Consider the following 27267-nt stretch of genomic DNA (forward strand, 5'->3'; position numbering starts at 1 on the left):
ACTAAAAAGAACTTTTTTCATTAAGTGTATCATTTGACTCTTAGTTTATAATTTTAATCAATAAAACTATCTTGCGCTTAACTTTATCATTACATGTAATTGCAATTTTTGGAAATTCTGCTTCATTTCTGTTGGAATAGAACAACATAATTTTCCAGAATTCCAAAAAGCACTTTCTTAATTTTGTGTTCATATCCACCTAACATTCCCAACTTCACCCCATCTGACCAGCAGATACAAAGGAATAAAAAGACACAAAAATCTGTCCTCTCGTCTTTACCATCTGGATTTTGCTTACACTGACAGATTTAAAGGATGTGACATTGTGATGCTCCAGGAACAAAGAGGAAGCTTTCCATTTCTGCACTGAACTATTCTTTCCCCAACTGCCTTTTATAATTCTTTTTTCATTTGGATCCCAGGGCTATCAAAAAAGTCACAGTGTTCATTAAAATATGTGAACCAAAGTTCACCACAACATAAAAGGAGCAGAGCAAAACTGAGATTAGTGTAGAATTTTGGGAAATGAGTAATGCTCCCCAAATTTCACATTCCATAACCACAACATTTTATAGCTAGAGGGTATAAAAGTAATTATCAACTTTAATCCCATTTTCTATTGATAATGGGAATAAAACCAAAAAAGGTTACATGATTTGTCCAAAGTTCCTAAAGTGGCATTACCTAGCATCAAAGAGATGATACAATTCCTTAATGCTAAATCAAATAAATGACCCAACAAGTTTATTAATCAGCTATGCTAAAAGTGTGACTTTGGCACAGTAATTTAATACCTTAATTGGGGATGAGGCGCTTAGCTAATTTTTATTTTAAAGGAGGACATCTCTAGATTTTGTTTATTTTTCACCTCAAACATCAGTTTTCTCCCTTAGAGTCAAATACTGAAGGTTTGCTGAAAATCTATGCTACCTACATGATAAAAGTCGTACGTGCCAAAATATATCATACTTTATTAAACAAGATGTAAAGATTTGACTCAACAAAAACATCTGAGAATGGTGATTAAACAAACACATATATGTGTATACACACACACACACACACACACACACGCACACACACATGTGGGCACCTGGGTGGCTCGGTCAGTTAAACATCTGCCTTTGGCTCAGGTCATGATCCCCGGGATCTGGGATCAAGACCCGTGCATCAGGCTTCCTGCTCTGCCGGGAGCGTGCTTCTCCCTTTCCCTCCTACAGCTGCTCCCCTGTTCGTTTTCTCTCTCTCAGTGTGAAATAAAATCTAAAAAAAAAAAATTTTTTTTTTTTTTAACGTGGAGGAGATGCCTGAGTGGCACAGTTAGTTGGGCCTCCAGCTCTTGATTGAAGTTCAGGTCATGATCATGGGATTGAGCCCCGCTTCAGGCTCCACGCTCACTGGGGAGTTTGCTTCTCTCCCTTTCTCTCTCCCTCTACCCTTCACCCTGCTCACACACTCAAATAAATAAGTAAATAAATAAGTAAGTAAGTAAGTAAGTAAGTAAATAAATAAATAAATAAATAAATAAATAAATCCTAAAAGAAAAAAGGAGTCTGTTTTTAAAACATGGGAGAAAAAAACTGGTGATAATGCAAATATTTGTTCTTAAAAATATCTCAAAAAGTGGTCGTGTTGGAATTTGAAGTTCCAAGAGTTTGAGGAAAGCAGAGAAGACTACACATACTGAAGCAATAAACAGAAGCAATAAATAGATTGGTTTAGATGAAATATTTGTTTATATCCATTCCCTTAGTTATTGCTTCTTTTCCATTTTATGTATTCATTTATTTTAAAGACGTTATTTATTTATTCATCAGGGACACACACACAGAGAATCAGAGACACAGGCAGAGGGGGAAGCAGGCTCCATGCAGGGAACCTGATGTGGGACTCAATCCCAGATCACGGGATCATACCCTGAGCCAAAGGCAGACACTCAACAGGTGAGCCACCCACCCAGGCATCCCAACTTCTTTTCCATTTTATTGTTTATGGAAGTGCAACTTATATTTAAGCCAATAGATAAAAATCTTAGATATTATGATACATTTTTTAAACATCTATGTATTTTAGAGAACAAGACTGATAGCATGAGAGAGGCACAGCGAGAGAGAGAAACTCAAGCAGACTCCATGCTGAGCACAGAGCCTGACGTGGGGCTCCTCTTCACAACCCTGACATTACAACCCAAGCCAAAAACAAGACTAGGACTCTCAACTGACCGTGCCCCCCAGGCACCCCAAGATAATCGCATTTTAAAGCAATTTTCTCTACGGTTATTCTGGTTCATGAGGTCACAGGGTGCATAGCGAAAAGAGCTTTCCAGTTCACACGCCACTTGCGAAACTGAAAGAAACTTAAGGAACACAAATCTTAGGTTTTCCTGCATTCCTATCATTTAGATAGCAGAAATAATCTATTTCCGAACACAATTGTATATTGAGATGACCCCATTTTATACATGAGCTTTTTTCTTAAGTGGAAAATCAAAATGGCTCAGATAATTGACAAAGACAAAAAAAATCAAAAGAGCAGCAGCAAAGTGAATCTCCCTACCTCTTCTTGAAGTTCAACTTTCTCTTTTTCCAAAGCCAGTTTTTCTTGTAACATGCCTTTCTCATTCTTAAACCTTTGCAGATTTTGCATATCTTGCTGTAATTCTTCTTTTTGATATACTTTTGATGTTCTGAAAGGACGTGGTGAAGAACTCACATTTTCTAATGCAGGTTCCGTACTTTTATAGTTATCAGTACTGTCATTATCTGTATATAATGGCTTCTGGAAAGAGTCTGGTATTGGTTTTGTTTTCTTGTAAGTGTTTGTAATAGCAGAAGTATCATGCCTTTTCTTCTGAATCATATGTTTCGCCACATTGGAGTGGGCAGGCCGCAAATCCAAAAGGCTTTCTGGGTCACTATACGGAGGGATATATCCAGTGTCTAATTTGCTATTGGTGGTATTTTGGTTCAAACTTTTGGCCATCTGCATGTCAAACTCTTGGTCTTCTTTCACTTCAGATGTAACTAGTGGGTTCCTTACTTTATTTTCTGGATCGCTATCAAGACTCTCATTTTTGTTAAAAACATGCTCACCTGGTTTGTTATCATTTTCATGGGAAGAAAGCTTAGAAGATGACTGGCAAGCATAGTCCAGGGACCCAGAGTATGAATGAGAGAGAATAGCATTGTCGAGACTAGGCTCTTTTTGTTCAGGAAAGGCCTGAGGTACTACAGAGACAGACACTCCAAATTCATCTTTTTCCTCACGATCAAGTGTAACTTTTGTCACATTAGGAGGCATTTCCTTGAAGTCTGCTTCTTTAGAATTACCACGTAGTTGTTCTAACTTAGGATGAGTAATAATTCCGTACTTTTTACAAGTTTTACCAATCTTCTGCTTTAACTCTCTGCTCATGCGTTTCACATTTTTCCAATCTAATTTGCCTTGTTTCATCTGTATCTCCTCATACTCCTCGTGCACACGACGATGTTCTGAATGTACAGATCTATCACTCTGTCTATCACATTCCATATTCATTTCTGGTTCTCGAGCCATATTTTGCAGTTGCACAAGTGGAATGTTAACTTGCTTCGTTTGGCTTTCAGATGTCTTTTCAGCCAGGATACATGTTTGTAAAATAACTTTATCCTTAGGTAATCAAATACGGGCAAAGAAAAATAGAAAATAATTAAAATTTAGTTATTAGCTGTTCCTAAGTCACTGGATTATTAACTAAGAAGTGAGGACAGAAGAAAAGCATAAATCCATTCACTTATATTTTGTCAGGTTTTTCTTAACTAAACAACTCAATACAGTTACATCTACGAAAAAATGAATCAGATGATTTTTAATGTTACAAACCTAAAAACACTTTATTCCCTTGTATCTTAAACAGTGAGCCCCAACAATGCATTTCAGGAGTTTTTACAAGTTTGAAACCTAGATAATAGGCAAACTACACTTTTGGGGGGCAAATATCAATTAACATCAATCAAAGAAAAATAAATTCCTATATTTTAATTTAAATTATATACTATGATAGTGTTAGACATCGCTATAGATTATCTGCTTGTATCCAGCTCTAATATATTGTAATGTCCACTGAGAGTGCATAAGAAAAATATTAATAATATGGATTTCCTGTGCTGAAATAACTGAAAGAGTTATTGTTTATAATCCAACTACAAAGGTCCCATCCTGGAAGGTGTGATTCTACAATAGGCGATCGTGCTGATTTCATGACCCCATTCTCTCAAGTCAACTACACAGAGATCACAAAGCACAATACATCTTTAATCTTGGCATTTGTAACTGGAAATAGAGAACTGGACACTTTGAACCACTGAGAATAATCCCTCCTTGTACATGAGTCTAAGTCAGTAGTCATCATTGTTATACTGCTCATAATTTCAACTGCTTAAACATGACTCAATATTTGATGCTACCTTCTTTATCATGTAAAGAAGTTACAAAAATGGAAGAAGCAAAGAATATTTAGAATTATTTTGGTCTCAAAAGAATTTTTTTTGCCTAAATTCCAAGGATGAAGTTTAGCTAAACTTAGTTACTAAAAATTACAACATTTTAAGTTTTGTAACTCGTAAAATTTTATAAAAACTAAATATTAAATTATACTCTATTGATTTCAATATATCCACTCAAAGAGTTTCACTTGAACCATGTAGTATTAGAAAAGCAGGGAAAACAATATGAAATCAGAAATTTAAAGTTTTACATACCTGGGGGTGGTTATTTTCACTTTTATCAGGTCTTTCTTGCTCTTGCTTTTGCTCTGATGCCACTTCTATGTCTGGTTCTGACGAAAAATCTATATATTTAGTTAAAATGGACTACTTAGAAAGGTTAGATAAAAGCTATTACCTCTATAAAAATAGAAAATATCATTTATCACTGAAGAGTTTAAATTCATCTTTAGCTGAATATTTAAGAAATACTTCTAATTATCTAAAATTTCAACAAACCATTTGAGAAATACTAAACGTCACCAGGGTAAAGGCACACAAACATCTCCAAGATTCATTCACAAATTCATCCACTAACATCCATGAACAAAACAATCAGAAACAAAACAAAAGTTTAAAATTCAGTAGAAACATATAAAATCACAAGAGATTATTCTCTACTTTGTAACAGTACCTCTTAAACAACACCTTAAGCTTCAACACAACGTTATTCATCATTTCCAAAATTATTAGTACTTTTCATGTCTGTATCAGTGTATATCCTCTGGGATACACTGGACATACATCCTGTGGGTGTATGTGCCCAATAAGTAAAGGTTTCTGAAATTATTTTCCTCTACTACTTCACAAATTTCCTTGCATCTTTTAGGACTCAGACTGCTGTGTAAAGTCATCCTTGATTATGGCTATCCTTTCTCAGATAAAAATGTATCTCTTTCTTTGGGGTTACCTTAATACCTTACAGCTTTTTCTAGTGCACCTTCACCACCTGAACTGTAAACTACTTCTTTATGTATCTAGTTCTTTTGCTCCTACACTGTAGGGGACAATCTCGACAAGAGAGAGAGAGAGAGAGAGAGAATCTTGAGCGGGCTCCACCCCCAGTGCTGAGCTCCACCCGGGGCTCCATCTCACAAGTCTGAGATAAGATCGGAACTGAAATCAAGAGCTGGACACTCAACCGAATGAACCGCTCAGGCATCCCTGTAGGGGACAATCTCTTAAATCATCTTTCAGTCTTTATGTTACTTAGTACTTATAAAAGTAAACAGTCTTTATGTCACTTAGTACTACTCACTGAGTTCCCACTAAGTGATAGATAGGGGACCGGGTTTAAAGAAGCATATAGATGTAAGGTGTCAGGAATAGCTTTCCTAGACATAATGCCTAAACTGAGACTGCAACAGTGACGTCAGACAGATTCAAAGGGATTAAAGGGCAGAAAATGGGGAGAGCATGCAAGGCTGTAGTAAGACAAGGGAGAGAAGCACACAACAGGGTAAATATTTGTCTAAAATAGAGAGATCACAGAGGAAGACATCACTAGCAGTTCAGGATACCAGAGATAAGGGCGGACGGTATAAAGGGCTAAACATGAAGACTTAGGCAGAAGTCAAGATTATGAAAGCTTTGTATGTAATTTTAAGATGCCTGGACATAAATATGTTTTCAACAGTGGTTCATGGTCGTATATGCATTTGAGACAGATCACTCTACATACTGTGGGGAGGGATGAGTGTGAGGGGCACTGTGATCAAAGACAGGAGATGAATTAGAAGGTAGTAATGCAAAACAAAGATGATACACACCTCAACTGACTGAATGGTTCCAGAAATATTCAGAATATAAAATCATCAGGTCTCAGGACAGAATAAATCTGTATTAAGTGAATCAACAACAATGCTGGCATCAAGGGAAAAGAGATATAATTTTACATGAACTGTTTTATGTTGCTTGCATGTACTTTGTAACTGGTTTTGTTTTACATTTTCCTGTGGTACAGGAGCCTACAGGTGTTTTCTTTTTAAAGTCCTGTTTCTTGGATCTACCAAGCTCACAAAGAAGTAACAGCAAACAAGTCACTTGCATAGATCAATAAATTTGGATTTACAGCCTATACTCACTACTCCTGGAGATAACTGAAAATCTTTAGAAAATGAGTTAATTCTAGAAGAAAGAAAATAACAAAACTACAGGAGTGAAAAAATATTATATGATATGTTAGTACAGACGTGATCATATGACTGATAAAGGACACTGGATTAACTGATACATTAAGTAGAACACATGTTAGATGTGGTTAATCAACTGAACATCTTAGTAGAATTAGAACTGACTTTCCATATATTCTTTTTAAATGATATTTGATACTTAAAACCAATATTCCTTAGGAACTCTTTACTCATTTAAAATAATGAAACAGCACCTGGGTTGTTCAGCCAGGTAAGTATCCAACTCTTGATTTCAGCTTGGGTCATGATCTCAGGGTTGTGAGAGACTGAGTCCTGCAGTGGGCTCCGTGCTGAGTGTGGATCCTGCTTGGGATTCTCTTTCTCCTTCTGCCCACCCCTCCCTCCTTACTTTCTGACACTCTCTAAAAAAGTAAAATAAAAATAATCAAACAAGGAGATGGACTATGCCTACATAGCTGAGAAGAGGACACTATGTAGCAAATTCTCAATGATTCCAATTACTGCTGGGAAAGTCAACTCCAAAATAAAGTCAAAGAGAATATAGGAAATATTTTAATATTCTGTTTGGGAAGGTGCTTTTGTTTGTTACAGTGAATATAGTGTGACCAATACTTATGAATTTAGAGCTATAAAAATAAAGCTAAGAAACTATGTTGTGAGTAAACAATCTTTACATCTCTACCTAGTTTTCCCAACTGGTCCCCAAATTCTAAATCTAATCCCGCTACCCACACTCAAGTGAAAGCTGAACACGAGCCTAAAAGAAATTATTTTCTCCTAATTCTCTTTCTTATTTATATGTGGCTTTGGTTAGAGGAAGAATGCAAAAATGTCTTGCTGAAAGATGCTCTGTTTGGTGGCAGGTTGCATGAAAGGAGTAAACACAAAGTAAATCTTACCACAAAATTATTTTTGAAAAATCAGAACTATGGTGAAATCATGAGGACGCTGAACTCTCTCTGATTCTTTACCTTTTTTGCTCTCTCTGTTTTCTAGTAGCAGTGATTCACACAGGCCATGGAGCACAGAATTCTCTAACTGAAACACAGCTCCAATATTAATATTTTATCTATTAAGGTCGTCTGTCCAAATTCTGTGGATGCTGACTCATTTTTGATCATTGGTTGTGATACAAATGGGCATTTATTATCAACTTTCAAATCCCCAGTTCTTTGACAAGTCTCATTACTGAGGGACAAACTAGAATCACAATCAGAAAAATCTGAAAACAAAGTTTCCTTTATTATAATGTAAATAACAATACAAACTTAACAAAATTGTACAAATTCTTTTGTTGGAGAAACAGCCACAAGTCCTGCTCCTCTCCCAGATGCACTACTTACTACTCATTCGTAGCTAATTATATTTTACGTGTCCTGTACTTGGCATTCACACAGATGAATTTAACTCTCTCATTTTCTCTTTTTTATTCTCTAGTATTACACAGTTTAATTCACTCACCAAGCTCTATTACATATTCTATATTCCATAAAAGCTCTGTCCATTAATAATAAAGAGTCTTCAAGGTCTGAATGTTTTTAGTAACAAAACTGATGTCTAATCATTTATTTTATGTTTAAATATGCATTTTGTGTTCTAAAGACATGAGTTTTAAAAAACTTGTGATGAATGGTACTACTTTAATAATAATGAGATGGTCTCTCCTCAATGCACCAACATCCTCAGAATTTAATTTTTGGACAAATATCATATTTATATGAGAAATCAGAGACTTGGGTAATATAATCCTTTCCATGTAAAAACAAAATAAGTCTCAGTCCACACTGAGATCCAAAAACTACAGCGCCATGAAACAGAAAATGAATATATAACAAAACTATTGTCCCTTTATAAACAAGATTGGTCTGATTTAAACCTCTTTAAGACAAGGGAAACAAAAAAGGAAGAAATGCAGAAATGAAACTTTAATGCCCATTTCATCACAAGGGCCCCTTTATCATTTTGCATCCATGAACCCTGTACATGGTTTAAATTAGTTCTCCCATGTCATCTGAGAATCCCCAGAGTCCAAAGATCCATCGATTCACAAAATCCAAGAGGTGAAAACGATCTTCACAATTGTACTAAATGCTAGTTGCCATTTTCACTCTCATTTTCTTATTAAGTGTACAATAAAGTTTTCTAAAGATAAAATGTGTGATAGCATCGCAACTCGCATGATCAGTGGATCACAGCTCTAATGGCTAACAACATGAGATTGTGTATCATTGTGTTTTAAATGTTTTAATTTCTAAGATTGTAAATATCAACAGATATAACCCACTTAAGCAGACGTTCTTTGGAATTCTCAATAATTTTTGAACAGTGGAAAAGGACCCTAGGCTGAAAAGGTTCAGAATTACTTTTTTAAAAGATTGTGTCTACCAAATATTAAGATACAACTAATTCCGTCCCACATTTCTAATAATCAAAGTCACCATACACACACACAATCGGAACAAGTGTTTGGCTTAAAATGATCACTATAACAACACAAACATGAAATGAAGTTTTAACTTCATTTAACACAACTGACATGTTAGCAAGTGAAGCTTTACTCTGGGTAAAAGTCAGAATTCAAATAAGTATGGTGAACACCAGAAAAATCTTAGAGTCTAATAATTAACTTCTGGGAACCCCTTAGAAGTAAAGGAATTCCAAACCGGGGACATTAGGATTTCAAAACTTAAAAGTAGAAACTTGAACTAAAGCTTACATTTTTAAAATCTCTTTTTCTTATGCTTGTAAATATCTTTTGTTCAAACGTGGATATCAGCAATGACATCTACCTTATTTATGTCACATCCTTCGATTAAATTTGTCTCACATAACACACACACACAAAGAAGAATTTGGTATAAGACGATGGGCATTTCAATAGTTTAGTGCACATCTTTCCACTTTCCAAATTTTCCAATTTCCAAGCTTTCCAAATTTGAACTGTAAAATTTACCTGATCTGGGTGTTTGTTTATCACTCGTTGTGACTGCTTCAGTAGGAACAGAATCTTTCACTTTAGTGGGAGACTGGTTGGGTATTGAAACAATATGATTAGAACAATGTACATTTCATACAGTCTGTAGTTAAAAATTCAAAATGAAAATACAAAAGCTTTACCTCCCAGTGACGAAGATCTTTTCTAGGAGAATCTAAAACACAAAAGGGACATGTAGTTAATTATACGTAAATATGAAAGCCAACTATACATTCATGCAGTTAGGATTAAGCTGAATCCTCATGCTTGGCTTTCAAAGTGATTACATTAGGCTTTGGTCTTGATTCTAGAGACAGGAAGGTGGATTAAGACAGCAACAAGACAGAAATAGGAACCCGTTATAAATACTATAAAAAATAGAAATATATGTTCAACATAACATGCAGTTAGGATTCCAAAAGTAAGATGATGTTTCAAATGAAATGACTAAAACAGAAATCACTAAATGTTGCACATATACTAACGTGAACATGCTGATTGACGGGGGAGAAAAGCAATCTTTAATCAGAGGAACAAATGATGACTCTGAGAGGATAAACGTGAAAGCTGATGGCAGAATGCAACAGCACATCCTGACTGCAGTACAGCAGAATCATCGATACCATTCTACTACAAGTATTTGCCATGTTCTTCAATTTGTCCCGCAATTTAGGCAGTACGCACTTATGATGAATGCATAATTTATTGAATGCGTAATTTATTTGTCACCAAAAACAGTGTTATGAATTGATCAGCCTGGTTATACTTGTAGGGTAATAGTCAATAAAAGTATTCATTTTTGTCTATACCCATGTGGGCAACTGGCATGCCTACATTTCTTGTATCCTCTAGTTTAGCCATGTTAAACTTTCTTGACCCACGCACGCAAGAAGGTATATAAAACACGTCTAAGAAATAATGTATAAGAAGCTTTCAATATGGAACCATGACTACTACCAAAATGAAAAAAATCAATTTAATTGCCACCGAATTTTTAGATACTAAAAATCTTTTGTATTTCAAAATCAGTGTCATAGTTATTGATAGTAACAATTTTAGCATTTAAGGAATGGACCCTATGATTTCTTTACTTTCCAAAATTAGTTTGATTTGGTAGACTATGTCAGTCTTGAAAAGGTTTCTTTGAAACAGCTATCATCCCCCAAAATGAGCTATCTGAAAAAAAGGACACCCATGCTTCCATATTCAAATTAGTCTCATTTGAATAATGAATATCAAAGCAACATATATCTTTGAGGTCCAATAGATTTGAGGAAGATGAATGGTGGCTATGTTTTATCCCAAGTCTAGCACTCCATTTGCTCTCAGTATTCTTGGTGGAGCAGCTGTGATCTAATCTGTTTCAGTAGAAATAAACTCAAGGTTTCTATAAAGTGAGTTCTCGGGCAGCCCCGGTGGACCAAGGGTTGGTGCCACCATCGGCCCAAGGTGTGATGCTGGAGACCCAGGATCCGGTCCCACGTCGGGATCCCTGTATGGAGCCTGCTTCTGCCTCTGCCTGTGTCTCTGCCTCTCTCTCTCTATGTCTCTCATAAAAAAAAAAAAAGTGAATTCTCTAGAGTTTCCTCACCAACTCCAAAATTTCCTAGCTAAGGCTTCTTTCATTTTTCCCTCTTTCCCTTCACTATCCCCTGTCTTCAAAAGTAATTTCTGGGGGCACCTGGGTGGCCCCAGTCAGTTGGGAGTCTAGCTCTTGATTTCAGCTCAGTTCATGATCTTGGGGTCCTGGGATTAAGTCCCATGGTGGGTTCCTCACTCAGCAGGGAGTCTGCTTAAGGACTCTCTCTCTCTCTCTCCCTTTGCCCCCTCCCTGCTCGCTCACTCTCTAACATAAATAAATCTTTTTAAAAAGTAATTTGTGATCTATGGTCTTGATTTTTTTTTTTTTTTTTTGCTTTTACAACCGTTTTTATGGATTTTCTCCACCACTTCTTTCCTCTTTGTTTAGCAATAGTATCTTACATCTATACCTTTTATTTCTGTATCTCCTTGCTCCCCTCTGGTTATAAACATGTTCAGAAATAAAAACAAAATAATTCTTTTTCTTGACCTTGTTATGTCTTGAACTGTCCAACAGATATTCCAGATTTCTCTACAGGAAAGTCTATACCCATGCTACTGAGCACATGACCCAAGGACCACAGACACGGCCATGACCTGAGAGGTCAAAATGCAGATTCCAGACCTGATGTTCAGTGTGCATTTGTAACAAGGTCTCAGGCGATTCCCTACAATTTGAGAAATCCTGGGTCATACTGAACGCTGCCGCTGTATTCCTTTACCTTAACCTTCTAGGATCAAGCCTCAAGTTCATCACTATCAATTCTGAAAGTGAAGACGTATTAAAAGTCATAAATGTTCTAACGGACTTTTTACCAGGACTAAAGCTTCCCTGATCTCCACCTAATTGACCCTGCTCTCTTTTTCCTTTTTTCCTTCCAATTCTTTTTTTTTTTTTGCACGAAATGATACTAACTTACGAAGTACCACCATTTCATATGACATAGAGGTACACATATCTATTTACTTAAAAGACGTTTTCATTTATTTGACACAGAGAGAGCGTGCACAAGCAGGCAGAGCAGCAGACAAAGGGAGAGGGAAAAGCAGGCTCCCAGCTCAGCACGGCTCCATCCCAGGTCCCGGGGATCATGGCCCAAGCCAAAAGCAGACCTTCAATTGACTGAGCCACCCAGGCACCCCTAACATACATACATTTATAGCTGACTAGGACATAGCTCTGCATAATCAGCTAGGTCAATCCATAATGTCTCCCCAACAGCGAGAAAAACTGGTAAGAGTGGGAAAATTTTGGTATACTACTCTGACAAGTTTGGGTACTGGAAGCTCACCTGATATCCCCACATTTCAAATAATTTGCTCCTCCTTTTATTTTTTTAAAGATTTTATTTATTTATTCATGAGAGACACAGAAAGACACACACAGAGAGAGAGAGAGACAGAGACGCAGAGACACAGGCAGAAGGAGAAGCAGGCTCCATGCAGGGAACCTGATGTGGGACTTGATCCCGGAACTCCAGGATCATGCCCTGGGCTGAAGGCAGGCACCAAAACTGAACTACCCAGGGATCCCCTGCTCTTCCTCCTAAAAAAATTCTTTCATTTGACCACCTTCCACTATAAAGCGTTGCTTATTTTCCTCCATTTACTCCCTGCACTCTCAGCCATTCTCATCATTCCCTCTTTGCTCTTTTCCAGCTATTTCCAGGCATTCCTTAGGTCTTGGAATACCTGGAAATGGAACCAGTAATTTAGCTCCTCTAGCCATACTCTCAATTTAATCTGCAGCTGACACCTGATAAAATATAGAACTCACCTCCTTTTCTCACCTTTCTCCTTTCTATGCATGTAATCGGTGATTTTCTTTGGAAATTAGGATACATGAGAATTTCTGTTTTAAATCAACATTCTGTCAAATGACTTTTTATAAAATACAATTCTTACCTTCTACTTGTTCATTGAATATACTTTTCCCTTGTTGATCTGCAGCTCCAGGTAAACAATCAACAGATTTCTTTGGAAGTCTTGCAGAAATACTTTTCCCTTGTTGATCTGCAGCTCCAGGTAAACAATCAACAGATTTCTTTGGAAGTCTTGCAGAAATACTCTGTTAAAATTAACATCAATAATGAGTTGCATAAAGATTTCCAAATCCTTTTCTAAGAAAATATTCAAATGTTCTACTTTAATCGCAATCAGACATACAAATAAGAAAAGCATGTATTGAAAATCAACACATTTAAAAACCTCATCTATGCTCTCTCAATTAAGTGCACCTTTTCATCTTCATTTGGCCATTAACTCTAACTGAACATGGAAGGCCAGAGTAAATATTTTCACAGACAAGAAGACTGACTTATACATACATTTCAACAAGGAAATAACAAAACACCTAACTCTACTTTGTATTCTCCACCAGGATACAAGGACAGTAAAACTATTGAAACAAATTCTTTAATAAGTACATTTGCTATAAATTTAAACTGTTCCTAATGGCAGAAAGATTTGTAGCCTTAAAATAAGATACTTGGCATGATAAGAAACCTCGGAGTACATCATGTTGAGTATAAACAGAACACTGTGGTAGCTGCTGCTTCATTTAGATAAACAAAGGCTTGGAATTTTCATTGGTAGGAAAAAAATGGTTGAATGAAATGGCAAAGTAGGAAGAAAAACTTTTCTTGAAATTATGTTTAAATAATAGCAAAAGATTTTAGATATAGGTATGAAATGCTTCAAAAAGTATAGTAAGCTTTCAGAAGGGAAGAATAAGAACATTCATTGAGGGCAACCCTGCTGGGACCCCTCTCACTCCTAAGAGCTTTCTCTGTATCTTTACTGAATAAACTTCTTTCATTTTACTCACACACACAAAAAGAACATTTACTGATTAATCACCTAAAAGGTACCAGGCATTTGTTTTAGTACACACAGTTTCTTTTCTACACACAAAAATAACAATGATTATAACAATGGAGTGGGTCTTCCTGCTTCCTGGTCATTTCTAAGACATTAGAGTAAAAGGAACAGATGTGCTCCATGGTCTCTCTGTCCAGAATGTCCTTCTCCATCCAAGACATTCTTGCGACTGGTCCTTCCCACCCTTCACTTGGCAGCTCTGGCCACACTCAGAGAGATCTTTCCTCACTACCAAAATTCCACTCCCATTCTCATCCCCATCCTAACTACAAACGCCTCCAATATTCCCTAAACTAACATTTCCTTTTTTTTTTTTTTTTTACATGAAATGCTTACAGTGACTTATAATGGATCAGAGTTTCCTTATTTTTCTGCTCCTACCACTACAACCTGTACAGCCTGGTCATAGTTAGTATTCAGTAACATAAATGTATTTAAGGTCGAAACACTGAAATTCCTCTCACTGAGGGAGTGCCTGGGTGGCTCAGTCAGTTGAGCATCTAAATCTTGATTTCAACTCAGGCCATGGGTCTCAGGGTCGTTTTTTTTTTTTTTTTTTTTTTTTTTTTTTTAAGGCAATGTTAGAAAACTTTAAATACAGGAGTAAGATCCAATCGGTAAGGCATCACAAATCGTAAAAAGTAATTTGGGCTGCATTCAGCATAGCAAATAGACACTCTGAGCAAGCGACAGCCTTGAGAAGATGGTAAGTCATGGCCGCTCAGCCTGGGGAACTGCTCCCTCCCGCCAGAGAACCAGGCGGGTGCTCAGCCAGGCCAGGCCCATGGCTCAGCAGAGGCTGTGTAAAGGTCGGGGGTGAGGTAACTGGTCTGAGAGGCCGCTTTGTTGCCACCCTGCCCCACGCGGCTGCCACTCAGCCCATACCCCTCATGGGGGAGCCAACTTGCAGGCATGTGGCCAGGCCAGGGTTTGGCTCTGTGTTGAGCATGAAGCAAAGTTAGGATTCTCTCTCTCCCTCTCCCTCAGCCCCTGCTCCTCCCCACCCGCTCACATGTGTGTGCGCACTCTCTCTCTCTCTCTCTCTCTAAAACATAATCATCATCCTCATCTCACTGAGAAGGTCTAAGTACCAAATCACTATACTGTCAGCCCTTGAAGAATGCAAGGGCTGAGGGTGTTGATGGCTACACAGTCAAATATCTACAAATGACTTTTGATTCCCCCAAAACTTAGCTACTCATCTCTTATTTCCTACTTTAAGAGCAATTAGACTTAAAAATAGGAAACGTATATATGAAAAATCAAAACATTTCAATAAAAGACTCATATATATGCTCTCGAGATCTAAGCTACTTCTTAACCCTCATTTGGCCACTGACTGTAAACTCAGCATGGAAAGTCTAGTAAATTATCACCTGATGTTGACCTTACCAATAACGTAAAGGCAATGAACAAGCTTTGTATATTATATGTACTATACACTGTATCCTTAAAATATAAAGAAAAGGTTATTAAGAAAATCATAAGGAAGATAAAATATGTTAAGAAAATACTTATCGAGAAGCATCTGTAAGTGGACACACAGTTCAAGCCCATCTTGCTCAAGGGCCAACTGTACACCTACACAATGTCTCTAATCACAGGCTACTGAAACTTAACATCCCCCAAATTAGAAATCCACCTGTCCACTCTAACTTTCCCATTCTTTTCTTAACACTTGCCGTTTTACTGTCCTTCAGAAATCTTCACATTTAAAAACCATGCCCTCGGGATCCCTGGGTGGCGCAACGGTTTGGCGCCTGTCTTTGGCCCAGGGCGCGATCCCGGAGACCCGGGATCGAATCCCACATAGGGCTCCCGGTGCATGGAGCCTGCTTCTCCCTATGCCTGTGTCTCTGCCTCTCTCTCTCTCTCTCTCTCTCTCTCTCTGTGACTATCATAAATAAATAAAATAAATAAATAAATAAATAAATTTTAAAAAGAAAAATATTTAAAAACCATGCCCTCTATATTTAGTAAGTCACTCAAATACTGCTGTGATCATTTTTTGTCTCAAGACAAAAATTTCTAGAGCATTCTTTACAGCTCACAAAGTGGGTGATCACCTTTGTTACCACATTTGGTCATGACACACACCCTAGATGTAGGTATTAGTATCATTTTTATGAATGAGGTCACTGACATTCAAACAGGTTAACCAAGTTTTTCTGAGATCCCACAGCAAGTAAGTGACAGAACCAGGATGATAGCACATCTTTTGACTTCAAATACAGTGCCCACACCATTGTAGAACAGCTGCCTCTACTAAGACATAGGACCTTTTTACCTTCTTCCATAGGTGTCACCGTAGAATAGGTCATCATTATTTTATACTATGTTACTATAAGTAGGGCAGCCACAAAGATACTCAATGCATGCTATTTTAACTATCCAAAATGTTTTTACCTTTTAAAGTACCACTAAATCATGGGGGCCTTGATGGCTGAGTCAGTTCTGGGATCAAGCCCCAAGTCATCAGCCTCCCTGCTCAGTGGGGAGCCTGCTTCTTCCTCTCCCTTTGCCCCTTCCCCCGCTCATGCACGTGCACTCTCTCAAATAAATAAATAAATGAATGAAAAAATAAATAAATAAATAATAAATAAATAAATTCTTTACAATAATAAATGAACAACATACCACTAAACCACATTGTTATTATACTCCCACTGCTCCTTGTAGATCTACCTGACAATCCAAATATAATACTTCTAGGGTGCCTGGATGTCTCCGTTGGTTGAGCATCCAATACTTGGTATCACCTCATGTCATGATCTCATGGTCATGGAATCAAGCCCTGTGATGGGCTCTGCACTCAGACTGGAGTCTGCTTCAGATTCTGTCTCCGCTCCCTCCCACTTAACTCTCTCAATAAATAAATAAATACATAAAAACTTTTAATAAATCTTTATATATAGTTAATATATAAATTATGATACTATACATTATGCATAATACACAAACACTATATAAATGTGTTTTATATATAAAATAGAATATGGAAATTATAATCTATAAGATACACATATATGCTAATAAATTTAATGTATAAACATAATATATATGATTTATATTCTAAAAAACTATAATCCAAACTCTGGATTATAGATCCATTAGAAGATCACATTAGAAGTTTTGCAAATCCATACACACCACAGAATCATACATTTCACCATAGGTTGACCTAGAGTTTTTCTTTAGCTTTTTAGATAACTTTAAAACCCAAACTTGGGATATCTGGGTGGCTCAGTGATTGAGCATCTGTCTTCAGCTCCGGACGTGATCCCAGAGTCCTGGGATCGGGTTCCGCGTGGGGCTCCCCGTGCTGATCCTGCCTCTCCCTCTGCCTGTGTCTCTGCCTCTCTGTGTGTCTCTCATGAGTAAATGGATGAAATATAGAAAAAAAAAAAGATTCCTTAACACAATTTTAAAAAAGATTTTATTTATTCATGAGAAACACACACACACACACACAGAGAGGCAGAGACACAGGCAGAGGGAGAAGCAGGCTCCCCACAGGGACCCCAATGTGGGACTCAATCCCTGGACCCTGGGACTGTGCCCGGAGCAGAAAGCAGATGCTCAACCACTGAGCCACTGAGCCAAATAAAAGAGGGAGTCTGCCTTATATGCTACTAGGGGGACAGATGGACAAAAATAAATAAGAACAGGAGAGGAACATTCTCTAGTTCTAGAAGTGAAGTGAATAAAGTTCAGTGAAGGCACAAGGAGACAAAAGTTGTATATGGGAAGCTCAGGAAATGCTGCAAAGATAAGGCTTGTATCTTGAAAGACAAAGTATACAAGAAGTGTGTGAAGGGCATTCTAGCAAAGGTAGAATAATCAAAAGGATGAAGTAGGAAATAACATAGTAAGTGACAATAGCTCAGAATGTGGCAAAACTAGGACACAATTATTGGGAATGGGATAAAGAAATATAATTGGAAAATCAGGACTGAACTGCAAAAGACAGGAGTCATGCTAAGATATGAACTTTCTCCGTCAGGTATTGGGGAATCCACTAAATAAGCAGAGGAGTTACATCATCACATAGATATTTTAGAAACGTCACTCTAGTACCAATGTAAAGATGAACATAAAGGAACCAAAAGAGAAGAGTATTTCAAAATTATAGATGAGAAAGTGAATTATGGTAATAAGATGTGAAAAATCGTAAGCAGGTAAAGATACTGTATGTGGTGGAGTGACTGGATGTGGTTTTTATTTTAAGATTTATTTATTCACTTTTGGAGAGAATGAGAGTGTGTATGCCCATGCAGAGGGAGGGACAGAGGAAGAGGAAGAGAATCCTCAAGCAGCCTCTCCACTCTGCACAGAGCCTGACACAGGGCTCAATACCTGGACCATGAGATCATGACCTGAGCCAACATTAAGAGTCAGATGCTTAACCAAGGGAGCCACCCCAGTCACCTGGATGTGATGTCACCTAATTTTAGGGAAGTTTAGAGTCCAGGATTGTTTTTCTGCTGCAGTGTTCCAATGGTGCTTTATATTAGGGTGGGGAAAACAAATGACAAAGCAGATTTAAAAGTCAGGAAGAGGAAAGAGTCAGAAATAATGTCTTCCATCTGGGACTTCATCAAATCTGAAGCACCCGGGGGACTTATTAAGAAAGTTTTAGATAAATACATTAGGAGTAGAAAAAAATGACAATACTCAGGAAAACCACATGATGTTAAAAAGTCATCTATAAAACATACTAACCTGATATAATTAATGTCAACCTACACAAAACTCTGAAACTTTCAAAATATAAATAAAAGAAGGGGGGGGGGAACCATGGGATTCAGTACTTCACTTATATACTTCAACATTACTTCTAAAACAGAAAAAAATACTTTTTTTATTTTTATTTTTTTTTAGAAAAAATACTTTTATTAATATACACAAGTAATGAGTACCTGGATGGCTCAGTTGGCTAAGCATCCAACTCTTGATTTCGGCTCAGGTCATGATGACAGGATTGTGACATTGAGATTTACATCAGACTCCACGCTCAGCAGGGATTCTGCTTCTCTCCTTCTCTCTGCCCCTCCCCCCACTTCTGAGATAAATAAATCTTTAGAAAAATGCATATATACGTGGGCATGTATTCATTTCTGCAACGAATAGCACTTTTAAGGTAAATACTGAATCCCAGGTCTCCAGGATCAGGTCCTGGACTGAAGGTGGCGCTAAACCATTGAGCCACCCAGGCTGCCACACTATTCCTTATTAAAAATGAAACTTAAAAGCTAAGACTAAGTTGTAGAAGAGAAATATTTTAGGGATTACAGTATTTTAAGGCACTTTATGAGAAAAACATAAAACCCACTTTAAAATTCACATGGTTTCTTATTCCACTGTGAATAGCAGTGGAATTAATAGCTTTAATTCCCTATCTACACATATAGGATGGTACTTAAAGGCTGGGGAAAGAATCTAATATTAAAATATTAATAATCATGATCATCCAAATTAAAGTTTTAAAGTCTCCAAAGTCATGAATGATTATCAAGCAGGACACAATATTCCATATTCACGGGAGAGAAGAAAAGGCCTTAAACAATCAAATCACCTGTATATCTGAGTTTCAGATAGGAAAGAATTCACAGGTTAAATTTAACAATTTTTGGCAGCACCGGGCTGGCTCACTCACAGGAGTGTGTGACTCGTGATCTCAGCATCTGAGTTTAAGCCCAGCATTGGGTATAGAGATTACTTAAAAAAACATTTAATCTAAAAAATACAAAACAGCGAGTGAAGCCGAGGGGAGCCCACAGCTCCCGAGAAGGCGAGGGGTGTGCGTGCGTCCGCCTCTCCCCGCGCCCTCCCTCGCGGCCTGCGACACCGGGGCCGGGTCCGCCACCGCCTGCCTGGGTGGCCTGGCGGGAGCTCGCGCCCTGCCCTCGGGGTCGGCGCCGCCGCCCCTCCCCCTCGTCCCATCCCGGCGCCGCGGTCAGTCCCGCCCCTCCGGCGCCCACAGCCCGGGCCCATATGCCGCCGCGGCGGCGGGGGCGGGGATCGCTTGGGACTCCCCTTCACAGGGTGGGCGTCCCCGCCGCCTCCCCGCCCCAGGAAGCAGAACGTGATGAACACGGTGAAGGGAAAGGCACTGGAAGTGGCTGAGTACCTGACCCAGGTCCTCAAGGAATCAAAATGTAAGGAAACCGGTGTTATCACCCCAGAAGAGATAACTTTCAAATAATCCTGAAAACCTACCAATTCGGTCGGAGATTTAAAGAGAGAACTGAAGTGACACAGTGAGAAACCTCTGCCCTTCTATCCAGTACAACTTGCTTATGCCCACTCTGCACTGAGCAAAATGACTAGAAGGAAAAACTCACCTAAAAAGAAAGAATCAGAAACATTCCTCTCCCCCACAGTGTTACAAAATTCGAATTACAATTCAATGTCAGAAAGCCAATAAAGAAGCACAATTATAAAGCTACTGGTGGCTCAAGATAAAAAGCATAAAGGATTCAAGAGACTTCATGACTGCAGAATTTCGATCTCATCAGGCCGAAATTAAAAATGAATTAAATGAGATGCAGTCCAAACTGGAGGTCCTGACGACGGATAACGATATAGAAGAATGTGTGAGTGACAGAGAAGACAAGTTGATGGGATCCCTGGGTGACGCAGAGGTTTGGCGCCTGCCTTTGGCCCAGGGCGAGATCCTGGAGACCCGGGATCCAATCCCACGTCGGGCCCCTGGTGTGTGGAGCCTGCTTCTCCCTCTGCCTGTGTCTCTGCCACCCTCTCTCTCTCTGTGTGTGTGTAACTATCATAAATAAATAAAAATTAAAAAAGAAAAGACAAGTTGATGCCAAGGAAGGAAATGGAGGAAAAAAGAGAAAAACAAAAGATCATGAGGACAGGTTAAGGAAAATAAATGACAGCCACAGAAGGAAAAATCGACATGTAATTGGGGTTCCAGAGGGTGCCAAAAGGGACAGAGGTCTAGAAAGTGTGTTTGAACAAAACCTAGCTGAGAAGTTCCCTAACTTGGGGAGGGAAACAGGCATTCAGATCCAGGAGATAGAGAGATCACCACCTAAAATCAATAAAACCTGCACAACACCTTGACATTTAATAGTGAAGCTTGCAAATTCCAAAGATAAAGAGAAGATCCTTAAAGCAGCAAGACACAAGAGATCCCTAACCTGTATGGGGAGAAGTCTTAGTAATAACAGGAGACCTCTCCACAGAGACCTGGCAGGCCAGAAAGGGCTGGCAGGATACAGTCATGGTCCTGAATGAGAAGAACATGCAGCCGACAATACTCTATCCCCATCAAGGCTCCCATTCACAATAGAAGGAGAGATAAAGAGCTTCCAAGATAGGCAGGAACTGAAAGAATATGTGACCAGGAAAGCAGCTCTGCAAGAAATATTAAGGAGGATTCTGTAAAAGAAAGAGTAAGTCCAAGGAAACAATCCATAAAAGCAGAGACTGAACAGGTATCATGATGACACTAAACTTGCATCTTTCAATAGTAACTCTGAACGTGAATGGGCTCAATAACCCCATCAAAAGATGCAGGGTTTCAGACCGGATAAAAGAGCAAGACCGATCGATTTGCTGTCTACAAGAGACTCATTTTAGACCTAAGGACACCTACAGCCTGAAAATAAAAGGTTGAAGAACCATTTAACATTCAAAAGGTCCTCAAAAGAAAGCAGGGGTAGCCATCCTTATAACAGCTAAAGTAAAGTTTATCCCAAAGACTGTAGTGAGAGATGAAGAGGGACACTATATCAAACTAAAAGGATCTCTCCAAAAAGAGGACCTAACAATCATGATATTTATGCCCTGAATGCGGGAGCTGCCAAGTATATCACTCAAGTAATAATGAAAGTTCAGACATACTTAGATATTAGTACACTTATGTGTGGAGACTTGACTATAGTCCTTTCTGCAATCGACAGATCTTCTAAGAACAACATCTCCAAAGAAACAAGTGCTTTAAATGGTACACTGGACCAGATGGATTTCACAGATATTTACAGAACTTGACATCCAGACGCAACTGAATACACATTCTTCTAAAGTGCACATGGAACTTTCTCCAGAATAGGCCACATACTGGGTCACAAATCAGGTCTTAACCGATACCAAAAGACTGGGATTGTCCCCTGCATATTTTCAGACCATAATGCTTTGAAATTAGAACTAAACCACAAGAAGAAATATGGAAGGATTTCAAACACGTGAGAGGAAATGACCATCCTGCTAAACGATGAAAGGGTCAACCAGGAAAATAGAGAAGAATTAAAAAGATTCCTGGACACTAATGAGAATGAAGATACAACCGTTCAAAATCTTTGGGATACAGCAAAAGCAGTCCTGAGGGGGAAATACATCGCAAGACCAGCAGCATCCGCCCCAAAACCGGAAAGAACTCAAATACAAAAGCTAACCTTGCACCTAAAGGAGCTGGAGAACGAACAGCAACTGAAACCTTCACCCAGCAGAAGAAGACAATAAAGATTCGAGCAGAACTCAATGAGGCAGAGACCAGAAGAACTGTGGAACACATCAACAAAACCAGGAGTTGGTTCTCTGAAAGAATTAATAAGACAGAGAAACCATTAGCCAAACTTATTTAAAGAAGAGAGAGAAGACTCAAATTAATAAAATCATGAACGAGAGAGAGGAGGGAACACCTCCAACACCAAGGAAATACAAACGATTTTGAAAACGTAGTATGAGCAGCTTTACGCCAATAAATTAGGCAATCGAGAAGAAATGGGTGCATTTCTGGAAAACCACAAACTACAAAACTGCAACAGGAAGGCATAGAAAACATGAACAGGCCAATAACGAGGGAGGAAACTGAAGGAGTCATCAAAAACCTACCAAGAAACAAAAGTCCGGGGCTAGATGGCTTCCCAGGGGAATTCTATCAAACGTTTAAAGAACAAACCATACCTATTCCACTAAAGCTGTTATGAAAGATAGAAAGGGATGGAGCACTTCCAAACTCGTTGTATGATGCCAGCATCACCTTAATTGCAAAACCAGACACAGATCCCACCAAAAAGGAGAATTAAAGACCAATAGCCCTGATGAACACGGACGCAAAAATTCTCAACAAGATACTAGCCAACAGGATCCAACAATACATTAAGAAGATGATTCACCATGACCCAGTGGGATTTAATCCCGGGATGCAAGGCTGCGTCAACACTCTTAAAGCAATCAATGTGATTCATCATATCAGCAAGAGAAGAAACCAAGTACCACATGATCCTCCCAATAGATGCAGAGAAAGCATTTGACAAAATACAGCATCCATTCCTGATCAAAAGTCTTCAGAGTGTAAGGATAGAGGGAACATTCCTCAGCATCTTAAAAGCCATCTACAAAGAGCCCACAGCAAATATCGTTCTCAATGTGGAAACACTGGGAGCCTGTCCCCGAAGATCAGGAACAAGACAGGGATGTCCACTCTCACCATTGCTATTCAACATGGTACCAGAAGTCCTAGCCTCGGCAATCAGGCAACAAAAAGAAATAAAAGACTGACTGAGAGTTGGAAGTCCAACTCTCCCTCTTTGCAGATGACATGAAAATGTAGCTAGAAAACCCAAGAGACTCCACCCCAAGATTGCTAGAACTCACAGCCATTTGGCAGTGTGGCAGGATACAATATCAATGCCCAGAAAAACAGTGGCATTTCTATACACTAACAATGAGACTGAAGAAAGAGAAATGAAGGAGTCAGTCCCAATTACAATTGCACCCAAAAGCATAAGATAACAAGGAATATACATAACCAAAGAGGTAAAGGGTTTCTACCCTCAAAACTACAGAACACTTCTGAAGGAAACTGAAGAAGACACAAAGAGATGGAAAAATATACCATGCTCATGGATTGGCAGAATGAATATTTGGAAAATGTCAATGTTGCCCAGGGCAATTTACACACTTAATGCAATCCCTATCAACATAATATGGACTTTCTCCACAAAGTTGGAACAAATCATCTTAAGATTTCTGTGGAATCAGAAAAGACCCCAAATAGCTAGGGGGAATATTAAAAAAGAAAACCACGGCTGGGGGCATCACAATGTCAGATTTCATGTTGTACTACAAAGCTGTAGTCATCAAGACAGTGTGGTACTGGCACAAATACAGACACACAGATCAATGGAAACAGAATGGAGAATCCAGAAGTGGCCCCTCTACTCTATGCTCATATAATAGTCGACAAAGCAGGAAAGACTATCCACTGGAAAAAAGAGAGTCTCTTCAATAAATGGTGCTGGGAAAATTGGACAGCCACATGCAGAAGAATGAAACTGGACCATTCTCTTACACCATACACAAAGAAAAACTCAAAATGGATGAAAGATCTAAATGTGAGACAGGAATCCATCAGAATCCTAGAGGAGAACACAGGCAACACACTTGTTGAACTTGGCCACAGCAACTTCTTGCAAGATACATCCCTGAAGGGAAGAGAAACCAAAGCAAAAATGAATTATTGGGACTTCATCAAGGTAAGAAGCTTCTGCACAGCAAAAGAAACAGTCAACATAACAACCTACAGAATGGGAGAAGGTATTTGCAAATGACCTATCAGATAAAGGGCTAGTATCCAAGATCTATAAAGAACTTAGTAAACTCAAAGAAACAAACAATCCAATCATGATATGGGCAAAATACATGAATGGAAATCTCACAGAGGAAGACACAGACATGGCCAACAAGCACATGAGAAAATGCTCTGCATCACTGGCCATCAGGGAAGTACAAATCAAAACCACAATGAGATACCACCTCCCACCAGGGAGAATGGGCAAAAATCAACAAGGCAGGAAACAACAAATTTGGAGAGGACGTGGAGAAAGGGGAACCCTCTTGCACTGTTGCTGGGAATGTGAACTGGCACAGCCACTCTGGAGAACTGTGTGGAGGTTCCTCAAAGAGTTAACAATAGATTTGTCCTACGACCCAGCAATTGCACTGTTGGGGATTACCACAAAGATACAGATGCAGTGAAATGCCAGGACACCCGCACCCTAACGTCTCTTGCAGCAATGTCCACAACAGACTAACTGTGGAAGGAGCCTCGGTGTCCATCGAAAGACGAATGGATAAAGAAGATGTGGTCTATGTATACAATGGAATATTACTCAGCCATTAGAAACGACAAATACCCACCATTTGCTCTGAGGTGGAGGGACCTGGAGGGTATTATGCTGAGTGAAATGTGTCAGTCTTTAAAGGACAAACATTATATGGTCGCATTCATTTGGGGAATGTAAAAATTAGTGAAAGGGAATAAAGGGAAAGTAGATAAATTGAGTGAAAATATCAGTGAGAGTGACAAAACATGAGAGACACCTAACCTTGGGAAAAGACCAAGGCGTAGTGGAAGGGGAAGCGGGCAGGGCGTTGGGGTGAGTGGGTGATGGGCACTGAGGGGGTCACTTGGCAGGATGAGCACTGTGTGTTATGGTATATGTTGACAAATTGAACTCCAATAAAAAAATTACAAATAAAATACAAAATTAAAAAATACGAAATATAACAACTATGAAGACTAAAGCTTCCCGAGATAACGTAAAATGTATCCACTGTTTGAATCTTTGAGAAAGTAAAGATCATCCTTCTGGAAATAATATTGTATACTCTACGGGCAACTTTTCCTTCCTTACGATTCTATAATGATAAATCATCTGATAAAAAAATGATAAATCATGAGTTTATTCATTTGACATGTGTCTCTATTCTAAGCTTATATTTAAAAAAAGATGCATCAGAATCCAGAAAATAGTTTTTATATTTTTTAAGAATCTTGCAGCTTAAAATTTATTTTTTTCATTTAATGGATAGAGATTAAGAACCTCACTTACCTAAGAAAAAAATTCAGTTTTAATTAATGAAAAAACTAAAATGTTTATGTCCTCTCTATTCTCAAAAGATATAAAGTCGACCAAGATTATACCACACAGTAAGTTTAATTAGAAACCACAAGAAAGACAACAGCCAAAATTCAAAACTCATAATAAATCTGATTACGGCTTAAAACAGACTTCACTTTGCACTATGTATAAACACAACTCTTGCTAAATTAAATATAGGCTATCATACTTTATTAAACTTAAAAGGATAAAATTTCCTTCCCGTTCTTCATAAAAACGAGCTGTCATTCTGAAGAATCTGAGCATTTTTTGTATTGCCTTTTATTAACTTGCATTTAAAATAATTTCTACCGTACTTTATAATATACAGCATCTGTTCTACCTTAGCCTCACTATTGCTGTGTTTTTAATAATAATCTCTCTAAACTCTCCTATCTTTACATTCATCTCATCCTTATTAAATGAATTCTTACCCCACAACCCCTCCCTCATCTTCATATCCATCGAGCTATTCTTTCCAGTTGCTTTCTAATTCTTTCCCTCCATAATGACATACCTAAGATTTGTTTACTCCCACCAACCATAATAAATCTCAACCCAGTACTTACTTCTCTGTTGTTATTCCACTGTTTTCTCTTATATTCTTGAGGGCTTCCATTTCTCCCTTAGATTCTTTTCATTATAAGGATATCAAGAGGATGGTATGTGAAAAAACATGGGGGACAAAGTTCAAAACAACTTACCTTTGTAACACCAAGCACTGCTAAAGACTTTTGAGGAGTTTCAGGTGATACAAAAGCAAGAGGAGAATAGTCAGAGACACTGACTGATGGTTTACAAAGAGTTTCAGTCTTATCTTCCCTTGCAAAATTGTTGTCAGCAAATAAAGGTCTATCTTCTTGGCTCACAAGATCACATTTTGCTCCTATTTAGTGAAAAACAAAGTAAAGAGTACATGAAGATATCTGTAACTATGAATTACTAAATAACACAAAAATGGACAAAACTCAGTGAATAACACAAATCTTCAAATAGCTTACTCTTGGGTCGCTGAAAAGCAGCCATTAGCTTTCTTAAGTTTAGTTTCGGGACAGTCTAGAAAAAAATTGATAGTTTTCAGAATTACAAGTATCACATTTCGTAAAAACAATTGTAATATTCACCATTACCAAATGAACACCATTACAAAAAGAACACAGGTTTTGGAGATCATTCAAATATAGATTCAAATCTCAGTTCCGCCATTTACTAACCTACATTTTCTCATGGAGGTGAAGATTATA

General features: G+C 38.3%; 1 protein-coding gene across 1 annotated transcript in view; it reads right to left on the bottom strand.

Moving 5' to 3' along the window:
- Window positions 1-27267, bottom strand: part of LOC140595961 (uncharacterized) — a 145733-nt gene that overhangs the window by 62239 nt on the left and 56227 nt on the right. Inside the window, exons 15-21 of the mRNA XM_072742460.1 lie at window positions 27025-27079; window positions 26728-26909; window positions 13137-13299; window positions 9794-9825; window positions 9630-9702; window positions 4740-4828; window positions 2557-3648 (exon numbers count right to left, since the gene is read on the bottom strand). Of these exons, the coding sequence (XP_072598561.1) occupies window positions 2557-3648; window positions 4740-4828; window positions 9630-9702; window positions 9794-9825; window positions 13137-13299; window positions 26728-26909; window positions 27025-27079 (1686 nt within the window). The remainder of the gene's footprint in view (window positions 1-2556; window positions 3649-4739; window positions 4829-9629; window positions 9703-9793; window positions 9826-13136; window positions 13300-26727; window positions 26910-27024; window positions 27080-27267) is intronic.

The sequence above is a fragment of the Vulpes vulpes genome, chromosome 2, assembly GCF_048418805.1.
Source record: "Vulpes vulpes isolate BD-2025 chromosome 2, VulVul3, whole genome shotgun sequence".
Classification (NCBI taxonomy): domain Eukaryota; kingdom Metazoa; phylum Chordata; class Mammalia; order Carnivora; family Canidae; genus Vulpes; species Vulpes vulpes.